The 23,754-nt window shown below is 35.6% G+C and overlaps 1 protein-coding gene and 1 pseudogene across 4 annotated transcripts in view; both read left to right on the forward strand.

The window, feature by feature from the left end:
- ESF1 (ESF1 nucleolar pre-rRNA processing protein homolog) overlaps nucleotides 1-23,754 on the forward strand; it is a 65,020-nt gene that overhangs the window by 17,753 nt on the left and 23,513 nt on the right. For all 4 annotated transcript variants that reach the window (XM_053574470.1, XM_053574468.1, XM_053574471.1 and 1 more), the window contains exons 9-10: nucleotides 1,748-1,909; nucleotides 23,435-23,556. In XM_053574470.1, the coding sequence (XP_053430445.1) occupies nucleotides 1,748-1,909; nucleotides 23,435-23,556 (284 nt within the window). The remainder of the gene's footprint in view (nucleotides 1-1,747; nucleotides 1,910-23,434; nucleotides 23,557-23,754) is intronic.
- LOC128573929 (U6 snRNA-associated Sm-like protein LSm3) lies at nucleotides 20,427-20,865 on the forward strand (annotated as a pseudogene).

The following is a 23,754-nucleotide window of genomic DNA, read 5'->3' on the forward strand; positions in this document are numbered from 1 at the left end:
TAAAGCATCTGTTTTTCTTCAGTATTTTCATTGATTACAAATTTGCTATAATCTGTAACTTGGTACCTGTGATATATTGGTATGTTCGAATACCTTAGAATTCTTGTTATTGTTTATACAAGAGCATAGCAGGGTGGCTTATTGTTAGAATTATTATTTTTCACTCTGTATACATGAGTGTAGTGTTAAGGCTTTCACAAAGTATTGTCCTTGAATAGGAAAAAAACAGACGTACATGAGTTGTTCCACATTTTAGAGCTTTAGAAAGTAAAATTTTAGTACTGGAAAAAATCAATTTAAAGTAAGTCATCAGAGACTTTACCACTAAAATTTCAACCTGGAAGGAACTTAGCTTGCTTCTAATTATGTTTTCAGAAGTAAGCTTTTAATAGAAAGAAATACACTGCCATTGTTAATGTGTTCCTGATGTTTTATCCATTGAATTATGGGATGCATGACAGAATTCCATCCAACATTATTATTGTAGCACAAAGCACCAATAGGAAAAAAATGAATTTCAGCTGTTTGAGTAAAAATGTAGAAGTGTGATAGGATGGAAAGAATGTCTGAACTTTATTATTCATTTAGCAAAAGAAAAAATATAAAAATATTTATCAAACTAATTTTTATATATAGTAGAACCTCCATAGTAGAACCTTTCATAGACCAGACATGTACCACATAAAAGTATTACTACAGTAGACCTAGTTCCTTATGTTGACCACCTCTGTATATTGACTGGTTTATTACAGTCACTTAAGTGGTCAGCTTCAGAGATTCTACTGTATATATTACCTTTTTAAAGATAAAAGGACAGATACATGGCACTGATGTTTCACAGCCAAATGCTTAATGATGCCAAACAAGTTTAGTGATCAGTTAACCATAGATTATCAAAGAGAAAGATTTCATTATGCTGCTTCTAAATTTTCCTTTACTTGGTATATTTAGTCAATTCATTAAGTATGTTTTGCATTAAAACCCAGGTTCCTAATTTACGTTCTTGATTCAGAGAATTGTAGTGGAAATGTAGAGCGTACAAACATTTGTGTATTAGTTTTCTTGGGTATTTATTTTAGTTTTCTTGGGTATTTGTTGCCCTTTGTATTCTACTTATTTTTTTAAAACTAGGAAATGGAATTGTGAATATTTTTTCCACACAGTGAAATTAATTGAATTTACTTCTAATTTATTCATTTATGTTCTTAGTATATTAATGAGATCCTTGGAGTAAACATTCTTACAGTCTACTGCAAAGGGCTCAATACTCTTAGGTTTGCATTATAAACAACTTCCTTTAGTCCTCTCCCTTTAACCCTCTTCTCTTTAGTCCAAATAGCTAAATCCATGTACCAAATTCATCCCAACAACCTTCAGCCTTTTTTTTATTAAAGATGCTGTACTGGATGGTGAAAGTCACAAAGAAGGATAAAATGCCATCCTTGTCGTCTTGTTTGTATGGAAGAGAAGTCCCAGGATGGTCTGTGATTGCAGGATTATTTGAAAATACACATTTTAATAAGAAAGGAGGATTCTCAAATGTACTGTTATGACAGTGCTAATTTATTTTGCACTGATTTTTATATACAAGACTGTCATTCAGTTCATTTAATATTCAGAAGTCTGATTTTAATATTCTATTATCTCAGTATGTTTAACAATGTCTTTTAGAAAAGTACTGGAGTTACCATGAACTGATTCTGTGTATTAAATGAAATTGGGTTTTCTTTTTTTTTTTTTTGGTTAGGTGCTGATAGAGTTGATATAGAAGAAGATGGAAAAACAAAGAAAAGTCAGAAGGATGATGAAGAACAGATTGCTAAATATAGGCAGCTCTTGCAGGTTATTCAAGAAAAAGAAAAGAAAAGCAAAGAAAATGATATGGAAATGGAAATTAAGTGGGTCCCAGGTAAGAATTAGAAACTGTTTTCTCTTTTTCTTTATTTAAGGATGTTGAGTGTATCTTACAAGTTTAACTCCTCTTTAGAAACATAAACTTAACAAAATCTTATTTTCCAGAAATGTTTAAGTTAAATGTGTTATAGTTTATGTATAATCTTAAAAGGTAAGGACCTTAACATAGTATTTGCATATACTGTTTAACTCACTTAGGGACTAGATTTTTAGACTCTTACTAGCATTTCTTGATTTGTTTCTTTGATATAGTAACTATAAATTGTTTCTGTTCATTTGTGAAAATAGACCTAGGTTTGATTCTGTAATATTGGTCTCAGGATTTAGAAACTTGAATTCTGGCATCATGTGTTCTAAAGTTATTATACTTTGTTTCAAGATATATAATTTTTAGGTGACTTTTACTTCCATAACCTGTATTAGTCTTAATTCATGGGTTTCACTATTACAAAACATGTATTACATAGTTTTCCATCTCATTTTTGCTGGGAATAGTCAATATAGGATAGTAAAGTAGTATAATACTAGTAAATACGAATTACTACAGTGTCAAAGCTAAACAAAGATAAAATGGTGATACATAAGGATTGTAGCATATAGTAGTCTTCCCTTATCCATGGTTTTGGTTTTCAGTTCTAGTTACTCATGGTCAACTGTGGTCCAAAAATAGGTGAGTATAGTTTGGTACAGTAAGATACTTTGAAAAAGAGAGAGACTGTTTTCACGTAAGTTGTATTACAATATATTGTCATAATTGTTCTATTTTATTTTTAATCTGTTACTAAGTTAAGCTTTATTGCAGCTGTGTACATATAGGAAAAAAACAATATATATAGGGGTGGGCACTATCCATGTTTTCAGGCATCCACTGGGGATCTTGGGATGTATCCCCTTCAGATAATGAGGGACTGCTCTACTCCGTGTTTTAAGTTTGCTGGGCAAATCAGCATGTACTTTTTTTTTTTTTGCAAATTACTGCTATTTGTATGTACTATGTACTATGTATATACAAATATGTACAGGTATATGTATATATATATATTTAAAGCCAGGTATATTTTTTGGTAAGGATTCAGTCCTTTTGCCCTAATTAATCTCAAGAAGAAAGAATACTAACCACTTATAGGAATATCATTGCCTAAAATTTAAACATTATCAATTCTATTTTTTACAAGTAGCATGCTTTTGCACTAAGAATAAAACGTTTGTTTGCATGAGTTTTTATTTGGGGGAAAAGGGTAGAGTATTTTGATATTTGAGAATTGGTTGACTACTATAGTAAGTATATTAGGATAGACGGTTGTCTGCTGCATAATCCTATAGTAATATAGTGCTATGTTATAACCCATTTGGCTTAAGTACTTTGCTTATACAGGAAATGGTAGTAAAAAAAATAAAAATGAAATTTACTAGTATACCATATAACCAATGATTAGAAGAACTCAATGTAGCCTGGACAGAAAAAGTTTAAAGAGTAACTTTAACTGTTATTTTTAGGTACTTTTAGGATATGTAAATGAAGTCTTAATATCTTTTATTACTTCACAGGTTAGCACTATTGCCAGTAAATAAAAGTTGAAAGAAGGTAGATTTCAGTGTACTACAAGATAAATTCTCTGCATTATTAGAATTATCCAGCAAAAGAGCATGAAGGCTGCTTTAAGGGGTTGAGTCCCTATGTCAGTAGGTCTCCACAAAAGGCTACATAATGGGCGGTGCCTGTGGCTCAAAGGAGTAGAGCGCTGGCCCCCATGTACCGGAGGTGGTGGGTTCAAACCCGGCCCTGGCCAAAAACTGCAAAAAAAAATATAAGTAAATAAGCTACATAACCTTGTTAGGAACGTTTGAGAAGAAATATTTTATTCGAGGCCCTTTCCTTTATGATTCCAAGAAATGTTGAATTCTCTGTTTTAAGTTAAATGTGTTATAGTTTATGTCTAATCTTAGAATTAACTTATTGAATGAAGATACTTTTATATGAACATTTTAAAATGAAAGTATTTGGTTGTCTGAGAAAGCAGAATTAAAATAAACTCAAGATTTATAGCAAATATTTCAGAAATATATAATACACATAGTGGTTATATGGCACAGATATATAATATAGGTTCCTATACTAAATGGACCCCATGCCTTTGTCTTTATCAGTATAGTTAAGAAGGGCAAATACTCAAAAGTAACTGGAAAATTTAAACAGTATAGTATATTTTTATATATTCCTGACTTGATCTAGTAATATTTTGTTAGAGAATTTGCACTAGCCAGGTGCAGTGGCTCATGCCTGTAATCTAAGCATTCTGGTAGTCCAAGGTGGGAGGATTGCTTGAGGCCGTGAGTTTGATACCAGCTAGGGCAACATAGCAAGACTTCCTCTCCATGAAAAATTAGCCAGGAGTAGTGGTACATGCCTGTAGTCCAAGGTGCTTGGAAGGCTAAGGTCATCACTTGAACCTAGGAGTTGGAGGCTGCACTGAGCTTTGATTTCTCCCCTGTACTCCAGCCTTGATGACAGAACAATAACCTGTCTCAAAAAGAAAGATACTTGCACCTATGTTAAAGAGGAATATTGGCCTGTAGTTTTCATTCCTTACAATATTTCCACGCATGTGAGGACTAGTAGAGAACAACCAGGCCACAATGAGAAGCTGATGCTAACAGTCAGACTCACTCAGTAGTTAGTTACCATGACTTCCTCACTCACACAGCAACTGTACATATGCTATAGATCAACCTGTGGTTCTCTGACAGCTGTAAGACTACCAGTGTCAAAACCTCAAATGTTAAATCTCAGATGCCAAGTATTTAGGGTATTATAAATAATCTATAGCTTTTTCCATAATTTGGCTTATTTTCATAGGCTAGTTTCCCAGAAATAGAATTGCTAGGAAAGAGCATGAATACTTTTTTTCTTAAAGTTATTTCCAGATTGTTATACCAGCTAGTAATGCTTTCAACTCTTACTCTTTAGTAAGAGTGTCAGTTTCATGGAATTAATTAAATTAATTAAAAATAATTAATCACTTTTATTTATAAATAAATAAGTACATACAGTGGGTATGTACTTTTTATTTTTAATTGAGAAAATTGATATTTTAACATTTAAAGGTTGTAGACTCTATTATTTTTGACGACCTTCAATGGGGTGTTGTTACCTATGAATCCTTGTTATGTATGAGCATGTGTGAGTGTGTAAATATAAAGTCTTTTACCTGATATGCATGTTATATGAGATAATTGAAATCTTCGTGAATCTCAGTTTACACATTTGGAAATTGAGACCAATAGTATCTTTCTTACTTAATTTGAGATATTTATAAAAGTACTTCATAAACTACAATATACTGTTCAACTCGTGTGTATTTTAGAGGGTTTGTGTCTTAAGAAATGTGTGTTTTCAATAATAATTTCCCTGAACCTCAAGACATGTGATATTATACCCCAGTAAACCACAGAGAGTCAGTGTGAGATTATACTATATCATTCATTGGTTTTTCTGTGGCTTAAATCTCTAAAATATTAAGCTCATCAGTAAAATAATCTTTAATCATTAACACTTATTGGGGTATAGTATGGTTTGATTTTTAAAAAGAAACTAGTTTTGATTGTTCAGATATTCTATCTTTTTATGTTGGTTTATACAATGTAGTAACATAAGTTTATTTCCTTAAGGGTAAGGTATTCAAGGGAGACAGGTAACAGGTTCATGAGTATAACAGCTGGAATGAAGCACTCTTTTTATTGATACATATTTTAATTCCCGTGGAAATGTACAGGAATTAAATTATAATAAAATTATAATCCTAATACAACCTTATTAGGATATAAATAAGTAAAAATATTCAATTAAGTGATTTTTAAAAGAATATATACTTTATTATTTTGACGTATATGGAACAATATTATCTATCTCATTACATTGCTAAAAGTATCCTACCTAAATCACCCTAAGAGGATAAGGCGGATGCATATAATTAGCATATTGGGCCTTCATCAAGGAATGTGCTTCATAAAGGAATTTGAAATACACATATAAATGAAGTATAATCAGTTTCATCTAATACCTATCAAGCACCTGCTCTTTGCCAGGAATTATACTTGACTATAGAAACAAAACAAATTCCTGACCTTATAGAGCTTATATTCTGGTAAGGAGGAGATAGATGACAAACAAGTAAGAAAAATATTTGAGTAGAGTCAGAGGAGTAAACCAGGCACAGGAAGACCATAAGCAGAGGAAATAGCAAAGGAGTAAGTATCCTTAGTAGCCTTGAAGCTGTAGTTTATCTGTTGTGTTAGAGCAGCGGTTCTCAACCTGTGGGTCGCGACCCACACCAACAGTATTAAAGGGTCACGACATTAGGAAGGTTGAGAACCACTGTGTTAGAGGAACAGCACGGAGAACAGTGCGACTGGAGTGGAGTGAATGGAGGAGAGAATTACCAACAAGGTCAGAGAAATAGCTTGAGGCCAAAGATGAAGGTATTGTACACCATTGTAAGGATATGAACAACATCTGTGACTGAGATAAGAAGCCATTGGAAAATTTAGGAAAGCTTAGGAAAGGTAAAATCTGACTTTCATGTTTAACAGGTGAACTCTTGCTGCTAGAGATATATTAAAGTGGGAGGCAAGAACAAAATTAGGGAGGTTGGTCCAAAGACTAATCTGGAGATGAAGAAGATGGTGAGTGGAACAGATTTGCAAAGGACCGTTGTCAATTCACTTTTTCACATGCAAAGTTTAAGAGACCTATTACATATCTAAATAGACATGCCAAAGAATCAGATATACAATTAAGAGTTTGGGAAAGAGGTCAGGGTTGGAGATAATAAATTCGAGGATCTTCATTAAATAGCTGTCTGAAAGTGAATATAGGTAGAAAAGAAAGGTCCTTGGTTCAAAAACTGATTGTGGGAGCACTTTTGCAATTACAGGTAGAGGAAATAAGGAGAGGCCATCCAGAGCAGCTGGGCACAGGATACTAGAGAAGCAGGAGGAAATTCAGAATTGTGGGATATTCACAGCCAAATGAAGAGAGCATTTCAATGTGAATATGGGTCAATAAAATACTGAGGCCAAGAATGACCATTGGATTTAGCAATGTGGAGATCATTGGTAATATTTATTATGGTTTTGGTGAGATGGAGTGAGTGGATGTCTAGGATGGGTTTAAGAAAGAGAGAAATTGAAGATTGCAAGTGCAGGGACCTCCTTTTTATGAAATATTTCACTATGAGAAAGTTGCAGGCATCATCATCACACACACACAGGCAAACAACTTCAAAGCATAACTTCCCAAAACAAAGACACTTTTCTGCTATAAACACCATTATCACCCAAAGAGGATTTAATATTGATACAAGAGTAGTCAAATTTCTTACTCATTTCAGTACTCTTTATAGTTCTTTCCTGATCCAGGATCCATTTAGGTTTTTGTTTTTTTTTGTTTTTTTGGGTTTTTTTTGAGACAGAGCCTCAAGCTGTCACTCTGGGTAGAGTGTTGTGGCATCATAGCTCACAGCAACCTCCAACTCCTGGGCTCAAGTGATTCTCCTGCCTCCACTTCCCAAGTAGCTGGGACTACAGGTGCCCACCACAACGCCCAGCTATTTTTTGGTTGCAGCCGTCATTGTTTGGCGGGCCCAGCCAGGATTAAAACCCGCCAGCTCAGGTGTATGTGGCTGGCGCCTTAGCTGCTTGAGCCACAGGTGCTGAGCCATTTAGTTTTAAAGTACCTACAACAACAAAAATAAATAAAAAAAATAAAGTATCTACAACAGTTGGTTAATAGAAACCCAAATAATACATATGAATTTCTTTGATTGTGTCCTTACAATTCATCTTGAAAGTTTTTGGCAAGAATTCTTAAATGATGTTATGTACTTCCCATGTCAGTTTGCCCATTATTTGTGCTATTAACTTTGCTCACTCAGTTAAGGTGTGACTGACTGATTCCTCCATATTAAAGCCACATTTTTTTCCTTGGTAATTGGTAAGTAATTTTGAAGGGTAATAAACTATGTGAATCAGCATTTTATCTGGTGAGTTTAGTATTCATTGATGATCCTTGTTTAAATATAGTGTTGGTTGCAAAATGCTGATTTTTCAACTTCCATCATTCCTTCTACACTTACTAGTTAACATTCTGATTAGTAGAGATCGTTTCCCACCTCTTTTTAAAGGTCACTATGAACTGTGTAATACATGTAAAAATGAGAAGCAGCTAGGGTTATCTGAAAATGTTGCTGGCACATTTTCTCTAGATAGTTGCTAGTAAATTGCTCAATGTTTCCTGGATATTTGAAAGATTATTTTCTCACTTAATATAAAGATTTAATATTTTAAAAAGGGTTTTCAAGAAGCTTTAAAAAAAAATTTAAAGCAAAACTTTTTTTATGCTAGTAGTTTTAGAAAGTACTAAAATATTCATACCTTATGAAGTTAATTGATCTGGGCTTGTTACCCCCCTTAGGAACCCAGTTAAATATGTAAATCAGCAAGGGCCTCTGTTGGCAAGCATCTGGATGATTCTGTTAATGTGGTCCTTCTCTCTCTATATGTGTATCACTTTTTACCAGTTGTGTTGTTTGCATCTGTAGGCACTATTTCCAGACCATAGTACTTTTTTTTACTTTGCTTTAAACTTGCAATCTGCTGGAAGTCAGCCCAAGAAGACAGAGCTTCTTGCATGTATAGATTTCCTGTTGTCCACAGCTGTGCTGATTTGTTTGAAGTTGTGAATTCTTTGGTCTGTAAAGCAGAACTTTTCCCTATTCTATTTGTGGTTGTCCCGCATCATCATATCTAAATACTAAGTGCCTGGCTAGCAAAGTAGCCATATGTCCCATCTGTGATTCTGGCAGAATTCACTCAGACTACTTGCTTTCAACAGTTTCACTCCTGCTGTCCTTTTTAATCTGAAATTGAAAATCATGTAATTTACAAGTGTACTGCTTTAACATGTATCTTCTACAAGCACACATAGTTGATTCCATTATAATCCTATTTTGCATTCTGCTTTTTTTGTTTTCGTTTATCATTCTTATTTTCATATGTTCCTAAATCACTTTATTATAATGCCTCTACCATAATCCATTGTGTTTCTAATTCATAAATTATGAATCACTCCCCCAACGTTATACTTTAGGGGCTTTATAAAGTCTTGCTATTATGGATAACATAATAACCTTTGATTGAATTTTCTTAGAGATCAGTTCCTAAGAATAGAAAATCTACATGTCTCCTGTCAAAGTTTTTGTTTTTCGTTTTTTTGAAAGGGTTTGATTGGTATTAATTTGTGGTGCTGACTGGGGAACTTTTTTTTTTTTTAACTTTTAAAGGCTCAGAAATGCTGGTAAAATTAAACACAAAATCTGGTTTTTACAAGAGGTTTGGATTTTGAACCCACATAAAGGATAGGGCATAAGCACTTTTCTGTAGGTCTCTGATATAGCACTTTCTCCCACCCTGGAACTATATGCCATGTTTCCAGTGCTCTGAAAAATCTGTCAGGCCATCTCACTGTCTCTTCAGTTAGACCATTGTAGACAGTAGCTCACTGACTGTACTACAAAGGTAATTTTCAGCTTTGATGTCCAAAGTGAGGCTTGAACTGGTTTGCAAGGCAAGCTGGATTTGCTGGTTTTGTGTGAGATTACACTATTTACCTGGTGGAATCTACTAGGACAGTGGTTCTTAGCCTTCCTAATGCCACAACCTCTTAATACAAAGTAGCAACTAATTTTATGGTTGGGGGTCACCACAGCATGAGGAACTGTATTAAAGGGTCGCATGGCATTAGGAAGGTTAAGAACCACTGTATTAGGAGAAGTGAGTGTGAGGGTATTTTTCTCCCTCACCTTAACTGTCATTCAGAGTGGGTGGGGTAATGCTTATCAAAGAGCTATCAAAAATATATATCCTTAGCTTGATGTGCACATTCAGTGACATGGGAAACTTTCATCTGTAAAATTATTTGGCGTGACCTTGAAAATGTGCTCCTCTTTATATCTGTAAAGATAAGTGTCAATAATTGGACTTGGGTGAGTTCCCTTTGGTATTTGGAATGCTGTGCCTTAATAACTTGAAGCATGTGCTTTGAAAACATATGCTTCCCTAAGAATTGCTTTGTAGAATTAGAGAAGTCTGTTTGGATAGGACTTAACTAAAACTTTTTCTAAGCATTGTCAGCTTAGATTGTCACAAAATATATTTCATTTTAAGAACTCTTTTGTTTCAGTAGAAACACTGGGAGATTAAAGAAATACTTTTTTTTTTTTTTGACACTAGGGTTGCTCTGTTGCCCAGGCTAGAGTGCAGTGGTGTCATCGTATTTCACTGCAACCTCAAATTCTTGGGCTCAAGCGATTCTCCCACTTCCCCCACTTCCCCCTGTGGAACTACAGGCACTTGCAACCATGCCTGGCTAAGTTTTTATTTTTTGTAGAGACATGGGTCTCACTGTGTTTCCCAGGCTGCTCTTGAACTTCTGGCCTCAAGCCATCCTCTTACTTCAGCTTCCCAAATGCTAGGATTACAAGGGTGAGCTACCATGCCTGGCCAGATTAAAATATTTTAAACCAATTTATTTACACATATAATTTCTTTTTTTTTATTATTATTAAATCATAGCTGTGTACATTGATATGATCATGGGGCATCATTCACTAGCTTCACAGACCGTTTGACGTACTTTCATCACACTGGTTAACATAGCCTTCCTGGCATTCTCTCAGTTACTGTGTACACATATAATTTCAATCCAGAAGAATTACATTTTAAAATATCCTTTGGGGGAGGAGGGGAAACTTGTACTTCTTGGATGTCTGCAATATATCAGGAACTGTTCTAGATGCTTTACAAACAATTACATTAAAATCTTCACTGATGATGTTCTTCCTCATTAGAAATCAGGTAAGCACCAGAGAAATCCTTTAAAACCTGAAATCAGGTCACATCACTTTCATTTCCAGTCTCACATCAAGTAAAAGCTGAAGTCCATGCAGAGGTCTACAAAACCCATTGTGAGTTGGCTACCTCTGACCTCGTCTTCTGACCCTGGCTCATTCTGTTCCTGCCACATGTGCCTCATTATTTATTCCTGGAGGTATCAGAAGCATTTCCCCTTCTGGGCTTTTGTGTCTATTTCTTCTCCCTGAAATGCTCCTTCCCAGGATACTTGTTTGCACTGTCATTTCCATTAGGTCTTTTGTTGTTGTTGTTCAACTGTCATTTTCTCAATGAAGACTTCCCTGATTATTCTATTTAAATTGCTACTCACTCACAACCCTAAACTTCCTTTTCCCTATTTGGGTGTTATGCTTTAGTTTCCATTGCCTTTAATTATCTAAAAGGTCAGGCCCTAGATTTAATTAGCAACCCAGGGAAATACCTTTTAAAATTTTTACATGGGTTCTGTAGTCATATCAAGGTTTGAATCACAGCTCTTTCTCCTGTTTTGTGACCTTAAGCAAGTCTGTGCCTCAGTTTCCTCTTCTGCAAAACAGGGCAATAGCAACTTTGAGTGAGCTCTTACAGTATTTATCTTTCTGTGTTTGGCTTGTTTCACCGAGTATAATGTCCTCTAGGAATTGTCCATGTTACTACAAATGACAGGATTTTTTTTCTTTTTTTTTTTTTTTAATTTTATAAAAGATTTTCTCATTTTTCTTTTTTTTATTATTATTTTTTTTTCTTCTCTTTTTCTTTTTTTATTGTTGGGGTTTCATTGAGGGTACAATAAGCCAGGTTACACTGATTGCATTTGTTAGGTAAAGTCCCTCTTGCAATCATGTCTTGCCCCCAGAAGGTGTGTCACACACCAAGGCCCCACCCCTCTCCCTCCTTCCCTCTCTCTGCTTTTCCTTCCCCCCACCCATGACCTTAATTGTCATTAATTGTCTTCATATCAAAATTGAGTACATAGGATTCATGCTTCTCCATTCTTGTGATGCTTTACTAAGAATAATGTCTTGCACTTCCATCCAGGTTAATACGAAGGATGTAAAGTCTCCATTTTTTTTAATAGCTGAATAGTATTCCATGGTATACATATACCACAGCTTGTTAATCCATTCCTGGGTTGGTGGGCATTTAGGCTGTTTCCACATTTTGGCGATTGTAAATTGAGCTGCAATAAACAGTCTAGTACAAGTGTCCTTATGATAAAAGGATTTCTTTCCTTCTGGGTAGATGCCCAGTAGTGGGATTGCAGGATCAGATGGGAGGTCTATCTTGAGTGCTTTGAGGTTTCTTCATACTTCCTTCCAGAAAGGTTGTACTAGTTTGCAGTCCCACCAGCAGTGTAAAAGTGTTCCCTTCTCTCCACATCCACGCCAGCATCTGCAGTTTTGAGATTTTGTGATGTGGGCCATTCTCACTGGGGTTAGATGGTATCTCAGGGTGGTTTTGATTTGCATTTCTCTAATATATAGGGATGATGAATATTTTTTCATCATTTTTGTGGCGGAATAAATATTTCATTGTATATACGTACCACAGCTTTTTCATTCATCTGTAGATGGACACTTAGATTATTTCTGTATCTTGGTTATTGTGAATAATGCTGTGGTGAACAGGGGAGTACAGATATCTCTTCAAGGTATTGATTTCATTTCCTTCAGATATGTACCCCAAAGGGCTGAATCATATGATAGTTTAATTTTTGAGGAACCTACATGCTATTTTCCATAATGGCTATAACAATTTACACCCTACCTCCAGTATACAAACATTGTTTCTCCACACCCTTGCTAACTAACCCTTGTTATTTTATCTTTTTCATAGTAGCCATCCTAGCATCCTAATGTGTGGTGTTATCTCATTGTGGTTTTAATTTGTATTTCTTTGAGGATGAGTGATGTTGAACACCTTTTCATATGTCTGTTGGCCATTTGTCTGTCTGCTTTGCAACATTGTGTATTGTTTTATCTCACTTGTAAATATTCCTAAGAAGTGTGGGTGCACAAAAGAGAATGAAGTACTGATGATACATGCTAAGCCTGGATGAGCCTTGACCACCTGGAGACAGGAAGTAGATTAGTGATTGCTGGGGGAAGGGAGAGGCAGGGTTTCTTTTTGAAGAGAAGAAAATGTTTTAGAACTGTGATGGTGTTTGCACTTATCTGTGAATATGCTAAAAACCCATTGAATAATACACTTTAAATGAGTGATTCATACGGTATGTAAATCATATAAAAGTTGTTAATTTTTTTATGGTAGGGAGGAAGTGTGGTTATTTGGGATTTTAAAAATCTATTTGGAACTGATTTTTTTTTAATCTAACATTATATTGCTAAAATTTAGCTTTATTTTGTGTAGCTGTAGTTCATTTGATTGCTTTACTGTAGTTTATACATTTATTCTTCTGTTTGATACACATTTTGGTTGTTCTTAGGTATTCACCATGGTGAATCATACTGTTAGGAACGTTTATATACATATCTCATGGTACTTGTTTTAAGTTTTTCTGGGTATTTAGTAGTATTTATATTTGCTGGGTCATAGGGTATGTGAATGTTCAACTTTTTTTTTTTTTTTTTTTCAAGATTAGATAGAGTCTTCCTCTGTTGCCTAGGCTGGAGTGCACTGGCACAGTCATAGCTCATGATAACCTCTAACTCGTGGGCTAAAGTGATCTGCTTCACCCTTCCTACTAGCTGAGACTACAGGAGTGAGCCACCACACCATCTGAATGTTCAACTTTATAAATGTAGTGGTATTTGTTTGCAGTCCCACCAGCAGCACTTTCTTTATTTGCATTTCTCTCTCTAAATGAGATTGAACTATATATGTTTCTTTCTTGGTAAAATTCTAATAGATATCTTTTGGCTATTTTTCTGTTCATGCTTTTCCTCCTGTTGGCTTTTAAGAGTTCTTATTTATCTTTGATACTAATCTTTTGTCTTTTGTAGGATAACAGATAGCTTCTAGTTTATCATTCTCTCTTCCTCCACTTTCTTGTATCATCTAATGAACAATAGTACTTGATTTTAATGTTGTTGAATTTATCTTTTATAGTTAATGCTTCCTGTATTTTATGTAGGAAAACTTTTTTAAAAACATTTTTTGGTGTTTGTTCCAACAACCCCTTCCAAATGAAGGCATTTTATACAAATGAGAGCCATGTTCCTTTTCATTTTCTATTAAAAGACTTAAGGTTTTGGACATTTAAGTCTTTGATCCATCTAGAGTTGATACTTACATATGAGGTAGGGATCTAGTTTTATCCTGATCTGTTTATTGAGTAATCCCTCCTTTCCCCTGTTAATCTGACATGTCTTTTGCCATGTACCCGAGTTTCAAAGCTGTGGGTCTGTTGTTTAATTCTCTAGTTAGTCTGCCTATCCCTAGACCAGTACCACCCTACCGGCCAGTTGATACAAGAGTTCTGTGAAGAAACCAAAACATGAACCAGCAATAGTCATTGAAGGGGCTGCAGTATGTAGTATCCTTGGGGGAGAGCCAAGTTAGAAAAAGAAGATGAAGGGTAGTGCCTGTGGCCCACTGAGTAGGACGCCGGCCCCATATATCGAGGGTGGTGGGTTCAAACCCGGCCCTGGCCAAACTGCAACAAAAAATAGCTGGGCGTTGTGGTGGGCACCTGTGGTCCCAGCTACTCAGGAGGCTGAGGCAAGAATCACCTAAGCCCAGGAGTTGGGGGTTTCCATGAGCTGTGATGCTATGGCACTCTATTGAGGGTGACAAAGTGAGACTCTGTCTCTTAAAAAAAAAAAAAAGTAAGAAAGAAAAAGAAGATGAAGAAAATGTTCAGAGATATAATGAATTTTTGCTGATGATATACTGTGAATTCCACAGAATTTAATGTTAGAGAGTTGATGGAGGGTAGGGGTAAAAGTGTAGAAGTACAGGTGTCTTCTGGGGTTTAGCATATGGGATATTAAGGGGAACCTAATGGTTAGGGGCTTTTTATGGTTAACCAAAAAGGGTAGGAATAAAGGGCATGAAGAGATTATTCTTGGTGGGATGATTCCTGGATTCAGATTGTGGTGGTGAGGCTGTGAATGCTAAGGATTGTAGGGAGGGAAGTGTATCTGCTGTTGTCTTGGATACAAGAAGCCAGTCCTCCTTTTAACTGGGAAGGAGCAAATTTACTGTGAGCTCACAAGGCTTTTCTTTGACTTCCCTTGAAAGTGGTACAAGTGAGAGCCAGTGTGACTGAAGGACGCACTATCTTAATCCCCAGGGCCCACTTTTGAAGCCTTTCAGGAAAGGTATAGATAGCTTTGCTCTCCGACACTGGCTTTTAAGTTATTTTCATTGGTATAGGTATTCTAGAGTTGTACTGTGATGTATCTATTATATTTTCCTTATCTTCTCTGATTTTTCCTTCTGAAAATCCTATTTGGTGTGTGTGGTGCTTTCTCACTCCATATCTGATAACTCCTATTTTCCATTCCTTTGAATCAATGCAGCATGCAGGGTAATTTCTTCAGTTCTTTCTTTTAGTTCATTCTTTCTTTCTTCACCTCTGTCTTATTTTTTTCCAAGTCAATCTGGTTTCATAGTCTGATTTTTAATTTCTTCTCTTATTTTTAAATGTGCTGGTATTATGTGGTATGTATCTGATAATTCTAAAATTCATGGTCTTTGTGGTTCTTACATTTTTTTGTTTCTACTTACTCTGGTTTATACTGAATTTTGATTGTTATCTCATTGTTCTTTGATCTTTATTAACCTATGGGAATTCTTAGAGGCCTGGGTCAAAGGCCAGTGTTTCTTTAAGAGAATATTTGCCAGGTATGTAATGGTACTTTCAATACAAGACCAACTGAAACTGTTTTGGGCCACACAAGTAGTGTGAATTTCAGCCGCAAACCAAGGGATTTGAGAGCTTGTGGTTATAAATTCTCTGGGGGGAAAATATTTTACTTTCCTTCTTCTGCCCATGGCCAAATCCCAAAGAAGCATATGTTCCCTCTGAGTTGGGGGAAGGGGAGACATCACCTTCTACCCTTAAGCATAGTGGTCTCTGATGGGACCTCCCACCATGATCAGGCTTGATATTCTATCTCCTGCCTCCTTGGCCAGCAGCCTGTTACCACCCCAATCCATACTAGACCATATAAGATTAGTGTATGTCCCCAAGGAAAACTCCTTTTGAACTAGTTTAATATTTCTATTTGAGCTTTCTTGTGACTGAGTCCAAGAAATTCCCTTTGTTTCCTTACATCCTGGCCATTTGCTTAAAAATTTTCATTTAATTTTCTACCTTGCCTATAAACATATGTAAAAATAACAATAGAACTAAAAGTTCTTTAGTCCTCTTTGCCATAAACTAATGAATTAGCTAAATGGCTTCCTCAGACTTGGTCAGAATTTAGTCTGTTAGTACTGGGACAGTTTGATATTATGTACATTGTGATTACAAACTACTTGAAAGGCAAAACATACATAGAAATATAGGCAAATACAGGAAACAATAGCTCCCTAATGAGGCCCAAATGTTATGTTGTTTTTTGCATTTGAAGTCAGCTTCTTGAGAATATTTGATTTTAAGAATCAGGGGCAGCTTGATTTACAGTAAACGGGATATACTTACAAATGGAAGGCATTATTTTGAGAGAGTAAAAGGAGATTTGGAAGAGGTTAGAGCATGATAAGCTCAAATTCAATACAAATGTAAAACAGTTTCTACCCAGTGAAATAGCTTTTAGACAATCAAAAAAAACAAGAAGTATTAACATTTGCTATACTTTCAGGAGATCGATGGATACTTCTTTGAATGTTTTAGTAGATACAGAATCAACAGTTTTATGAGAAATAGTTGCCAATCTAAGCAGCTTACCTGTGCCCTCCTGTCCTTATTATTATTTGTAGAATTGTGTTGTTTCCATATGGTAGATAGTAAGTTTTAAGTGCCACCAAAGAGCATCTGTTGGCTTGGGCTGATTAGTAATTTTACTAGACTTTACTACAAATCTAGTAGTTATTTTACATTTTAATTTTATGCATTGTTGCTCCCAGTCCATAAGGTTGGGAACAAATTTGACTCATTTTTCATTTGCTTTTTTATCTAGCAGACATTTACAAGGAATGTGCTATATGCCAGCCTTTCATTAGCCACTAGAGTTACCCTTATGAGAAAAACAAGCCATGACCTCTGCTCTCTTGGAGCTTGCACCCTATTAAGGGAGATAGCCATTTAATAAGAATTTTGGGCAACACCTGTAGCTCAGTGGGTAAGGCGCTGGCCACATACACTAAGGTTCGATCCCAGCCTGGGCCTGCTAAAACAATGACAACTGCATCCAAAAAATAGTCAGGTGTTATGGCAGGCACCTGTAGTCCCAGCTACTCGAGAGGCTGAGACAAGAGAATTACTTAACCCAAAGAGATTGAGCTATGTCACTCTACTGAGGACAACATAGTAAGATTCTGTCTCAAAAAATTAAAAAAAAAAAAAAAAGGTTTTTTTTTTTTTGCCAGGCCTGGTAGCTCATAATCTAGCACTCTGGGAGGCTGAGGTGAGTGTATTGCTTGAGCTCACAAGTTTGAGCTCAGCCTGAACAAGAGCAAGATCCTGTCTCTACTAAAAATAGAAGACTGAAGCAGGAGAATTGCTTGAGCCCAACAGTTGGAGGTTGCTGTGAACTATTATGACACCACGACACTCTACCAGGGCAACAGTTTAAGACTGTCTCAAAAAAAAAGTTGTTTTTTTTTTTTCATCATCTTGTTATCAGAGAGGAAAAAAAAGTTTTTGATCACACAAATAATTATGAAATTGCAACTGTGATAAATGGTAAAGAATAGATAACTTGGAAACAATAAAAATTTAAGAAACAGATTTACAGAAGTTCAAACAGGAAATTTTGAGGGCCTACAGCAGGTTTAAAACACCTTAATTCATCTTTCTCATTAGAAAGATTGGTAACTTGGCTTATCCAGTATGCTTATCCAGTATACCCCATGTACACATCTTACCATAGAGGAAAAAATGGCCCTGGCAAAGATCCCCTTTACTTAATCGGACCAAGTATTCCTGTGACCTATGTTGTAATGAATAAATGAGTCCTCTCCAGACTTGTAGATAGAAGGGGTGCCTTTGACGACAGTGTTCCTTGGGGCATGACTGATGACTTTCCTATACATTAGCCTTGTACCCAGAGTGAATTCTAAGTTTGCTATTTTAGTGACAATGGTGGTAAGCTAGTTACATTTTAAAATCTACTTTTGGAATTGAGTGTTAACATTGTATGATTTATAATATACAACCATAAAAAAAGGTTGAGCTATAAACGTTCATGAATATTCCCAATTCATCCTAAGTCCCTATTTAAATAAAGAGTGCTAGTTTCAGCCTATATCAGAAATTTAAAACTTGCATTATGTTTTCATGAACAAAGTCAATTATAGTACCTAGTGGAGCTATTTTAAACTATTCATGTCCTGCCCTTTGAAGACTTTTCAGGTATTTCAAGTAAGTATGGTCAGGAGGGATATATTCCCCTATTTTGTAAGGACTTTGTAAGGATATTCTAAAATATTTTTATATGTATGCAAACTGCCAGAATATTTGGAATGGATTGTGCTTCAGTTATTGTTACAATTGAATTATCTGTGTTCATAGTTGACTGTGAAGGGGGTTTTTGCCACTTATTTATTTGTAGGATTGTTGATGTTATTTTTAACTCATCTGGCAGTCCTTAGATGTACACTTAAAATTTGTTAAAGCAAATTTGGGCAAAGATAAAAGTTTAATGAAGTTGTTTTTTAGTCACATAGTGGCTGCTCTCAAATGAGGCTAAAACTGTCTCTGAAGAATGTGCTTGTGCATATGCCAAGAGGCTTCTGGGATGGGCATAGTTTTAAGAACTTGGAACATAAGCAACTGTGATCTGTGGCAAAAGATTTAAATGACCTCATGATGACAATGAGAACAAAGCATTTTTGAAGTTGTCTTGGTGGTGTGTTAATTCATTACAATGTGTTTGTTATTCTACTATTTTGGTGTATTAAATGAGAGCCAAGCAAAAAAATTAAGACTGTATTTAACTGAAGATACTATTTCTTTATTGCTATAAACCAATTAAGTACCAAAAATTTTCCTAATTATAAATACTTCATGAATTATTCTAGGGCTTTAGGTCTTTTTCTTTTCCTTTTTTTTTTTTTTTAAACCACATGAACCACTGAGGGATAAAAAACACTTATTTAGATCTTAAAATTTTGATTCATTTTCTATTGGAGAGAATATGTTCCAAACATGAAAGATCAAACAGCTGGCTTGAAGTAAGAATCCTTCCCTAAAGACAGATCAATTAAGTGTTTATTAAATACTTACTGTGTGTCTGGCACTGTGCTGAATATTAGGGAATATGAAAGGAAGTGTTTTTAGCCTGCTTTTGGTCTAGTTGGAAGAAAAGGCTTATCAGATGAAACTTATAAAGTTGGAAGACATTATGTGTATAATCAAGCCCTAAATAAAATAATACCACTTATACATAACAGAGCCCTTCTTTTCAGAAATTACTTCTAATCATTGTCTATAACCGTAGTTCTCAACTAGAGGTGATTTCGTGGCCCCTCCCCCACCCACCCACCCCCAGACATTTGGCATGTCTCAAGATATTTTTGATTGTAACGACTGGGGTTCCAGACATCTAGTAGATAGACCAGAGAATTGTTAAATATCTTACAATGCACGGATAACTCTTCACACAAAGAATTATGTGATCCAAAATGACAAGAATGCTGAAATTGAGAACCCAGATGTAGAACCTACAAATGTTGTTAGTACTGGTAAATTTTGAAGTTATGGGAGATGGACTCTTGTCTTTCTCTTCAGCCCCTGAAGCCCTTGGATTCTTACACAGAGTTGATCAATGAGTATTCATAAATTCCCTGAATATTGTAGACAAGTTTATTTAGTACAGTATTTCAGGGCAAGAGCACATAGCTTTTATCAAGTTCTCAAGTTACCCATGTCTCCAGAAAAGGTACACATGCATCAAACCAGCATGGTGTCTCGTGCCTGTAATTCCAGCACTTTGGAAGGCCAAGGAAGAGAATCACATGAGGCTAGGAATTTGAGACCAGCCTAGGCAATTTAGCAAGATCCCATCTCTGCAAAAATAAAACAGAATTTAGCTGGACACAGAGGTGCACATCTGTAGTTACAGCTACTCAGGAGGCTGAAGTAGGATTCCTTGAGGCCAGAGTTCAAGACCAACCTGGGCCATATAGTAAGATCCCATCTCTATAAAAATAAAATAAAACATTTAGCAGTTGGGCATGGTGGCACATACCTGTAGTCCCAGCTACTTAGGAGGATGAGGGGGAAGGATTGCTTGAGCCCTTGAAGTTGCTATGATTATGCCACTCCACTCCGGGAAAAAAATTAAAAAGAACCAGCACTCTAGTTATTTAACAGAGATAATGCAGAACTCTACTTAGCATGTGCTGAGCTAGTAAGTACAGTTTAAGTTTCAAAGATCAAAATTAATCAGAAAAGAATTTGGTGCTAAAAAATACATTATTAATAACTTAATATTTGAAGTAATAAAATCATGGTATATGAGGAAATTATAGTAGACCACTTTAAAGTTACTAACATCCAGTAACCTCAAAAAAAATAAGGGGAAAGAGCGCAGGGTTTGAAACATGGTGGACGACGTGAACCAGCAACAAACTACCAACACTGTAGAGGAGCCTCTGGATCCTATCAAGCTCAGCCTGGATGAGTGAATTTATGTGAAAATGAAAAATGACCAAGAGCTTCGGGACAGATTACATGCTTATGATCAACATTTAAATATGATATTGGGAGATGTGGAAGAAACTGTGATTACTATAGAAATTGATGAAGAAACATATGAAGAGATATATAAATCAACAAAACGGAATATTCCAATGCTTTTTGTGCGAGGAGATGGCGTTGTCCTGTTTCCCCCTGCATTGAGAGTTGGCTGATACAAAGAATTTATCATCCAGGAGACTTTGTCTAAGTGTCGCTTTAAATGTGAAAGACATTCAAAAGAGAAACCTGCGTACATTTCTATATTAAGAAATGACCAGGCGGCGCCTGTGGCTCAGTGAGTAGGGCGCCGGCCCCATATACCGAGGGTGGCGGGTTCAAACCCGGCCCTGGCCAAACTGCAACCAAAAAATAGCCGGGCGTTGTGGCAGGCGCCTGTAGTCCCAGCTGCTCGGGAGGCTGAGGCAAGAGAATCGCTTAAGCCCAGGAGTTGGAGGTTGCTGTGAGCTGTGTGAGGCCACGGCACTCTACCGAGGGCCATAAAGTGAGACTGTCTCTACAAAAAAAAAAAAAAAAGAAAAAAGAAATGACCAAGGATTCTTCCACTCTTGAAATGAGTTAATTTGTAGATAATGCATAACTCCTAAAGCTAAATGTCATTTTTATTTTTCTCCAACATTTCCAATAAATGTGATCACCAAGGTCAGAACTTTTTTCAAAAAAATAAACTAAAAAAAAAAAAATCCAGTAACACAATACTATGCATTTAAATTTTAAGACAGCTGATTATGTGCTGACTTACAGACATAATATATAAATTATTTTATTTTGTTATTTGAAATCAATGTGTTTTATCATAATTTGCTGTTTCTCCCAAATGAAGATCTCAGTTTACATTTCTTAGGTGCCATTTATCTGTTACTATGTGTCTGTCAAATCTTTCAGCGATCTGGACATGGTTTTATGTGATCTGCATTTCTCCTAAAACCTGTTTATAAAGTGAATTATGTTTTTCTCATAAGAAACATTTTTGAATGGAGAGTTTTATTTCTGATTTGGCATTTAATCAGAAATCCTAACAGAAGTATGTCATAAAAAGAAATCTATGTAACCTTGAGTGTGCATATAATTTAATGCTTTTCTAAGTCATAGAAATTTGGAGATTAAGTCTTAGGTTAAAAGCCAAGGAAGAAGTTAACCTTAGGGATCATCTATTCCAGCTGTTTCAGACTGTTCTTTGGGGCTCAAGGTTCAGAAGCACTACTTGTAATTTGTATATTTGGACTTATACCAGATATTTTGTTTGAGAAAAGGAAAAAAAGCTACCTGGGATGCAGGGAGGGTAGGCTCGGGAGGGGAATTTGCATAGTTCTGATCTAGACCATTCTGTGAATAAGGAACTTGAGACCCAAACCTTTAGATTTTATTCTTGGGCTATACATTTCTTCATTCTGTAGGTCAACCCATCATTTTAGATGTATTTGGTAATAGGGTAATGCAATGTTTTTCAAACTTTTTTATCTCAGGGCGCACTGAACCTATAGTTAAACTTCTTTGGCATAGTTATATTGATCCAAAAAAAGTAAAAAAAAAAAAAAAAAAAGGAATGTACTTAACTGCTTTCAACTTCTTTCATAAATAATTTAATTAACGAGCTTCAACATTTTTCAGGGCATACTGGTTAAAAATCACTGGGTTAGAGGATGATCAGGAGTTTAGATCCTATCAATAGATGTGCAGCTGTCTACCTGCATGTTCTTAGACAAGTTAATAAATATTCTTGGTCTCTGTAGATTCATTAGCAAAAAGAGAATTATAATTTTTTAGAATTTTCTTGCACTTTCTGCAAATTTATATTGTATCTGGGAAGGTGATCAGGATTAGTCATGTCTCTCTTTGAAAGAGCATCTTGAATCATTCTGTTAATTTTTTAAATGGATTTCATTAAATCATCTAACTAAAGCTCCACCCAACCATGTCCATCAAAATATTACTATAAAATAAAATAAACATCTTTATTATCAAATGGGACAGCACACTATTTCCTTCACTTTGGCAGTAGTAAGGGTCTTTGTACACTGACAGATCAGCATTGAGGTTTTTACTCCTATCTCCTCAGTCCTCTCCAGTTATCACATAAAACTCCTAGAAATAGGAATCAAGAGCAGCAGACTGTAAAAACAAATACCTGTAGAGGTGAAATACAGGAGGAAATTTAGCATTGAAAGAACTAAACCTTTATGGAATCTGAACTTGATGGTCCTTTTGATCTTAAGTGTGTGGCTTCACTGAGTGCTTGAGGAGAGATAAGAATTCTTTCCTCATGGGGTATTTCAACTGGGATTGCCTTTTTAAACAATTTATGTTGAAACCCGTAGTTCCCAGGGAACACTGACTTTCACTTGGGTAGCAGAAACAAGTACAGATAATTAAACCACTTGTTTTTTACTACAAAAAAATATTAAATAGTAGTCATGTTCTGAGAAGATTTTATCCAGAAATTTTCTTAGAGGATCAAAACAAATGTAAAGAAATGAAGGTTGAGCTTAAAGTATTTTTCTTTAATGACTTAACTATGTATCAAGTTGTTGGGTTTGTTGGTTTGTTTTGATTTTATTTAGTTAGGTTCATTATTGTTTGTTATTAGGAAATAACTTTTAGGATCTCATGTATTACAAACATTCACTATTGCATTTATCTTATTTCTCTATTACAGAAGTATAAATTATTTTTGCTTTTATAAATTATGCTTTTAAGTGATTGAAGGACATTTTAACTAAATTATTTGGACTTTTCCCTCAGGTCTTAAAGAAAGTGCAGAAGAGATGGTCAAAAACAAATTGGAAGGAAAAAATAAACTGACTCCTTGGCAACAATTTTTAGAGAAGAAAAAAGAGAAAAAAAGACTGAAAAAGAAACAGAAGGTATCAATGATAATTGGAACTAAATATTTACTGAGTACCAACCAACTAAGTAGAAGAAGGTACCCATGGGTGGCACCTGTGGCTCAGGGGGTAGGGCGCCAGCCCCATATCCTGAGGGTGGCAGGTTCAAACCCAGCCCGGCCAACTGCAACAAAAAAATATCTAGGAGTTGTTGCGGCACCTGTAGTCCCAGCTACT

Source organism: Nycticebus coucang, chromosome 21, assembly GCF_027406575.1.
Source record: "Nycticebus coucang isolate mNycCou1 chromosome 21, mNycCou1.pri, whole genome shotgun sequence".
Taxonomy (NCBI): domain Eukaryota; kingdom Metazoa; phylum Chordata; class Mammalia; order Primates; family Lorisidae; genus Nycticebus; species Nycticebus coucang.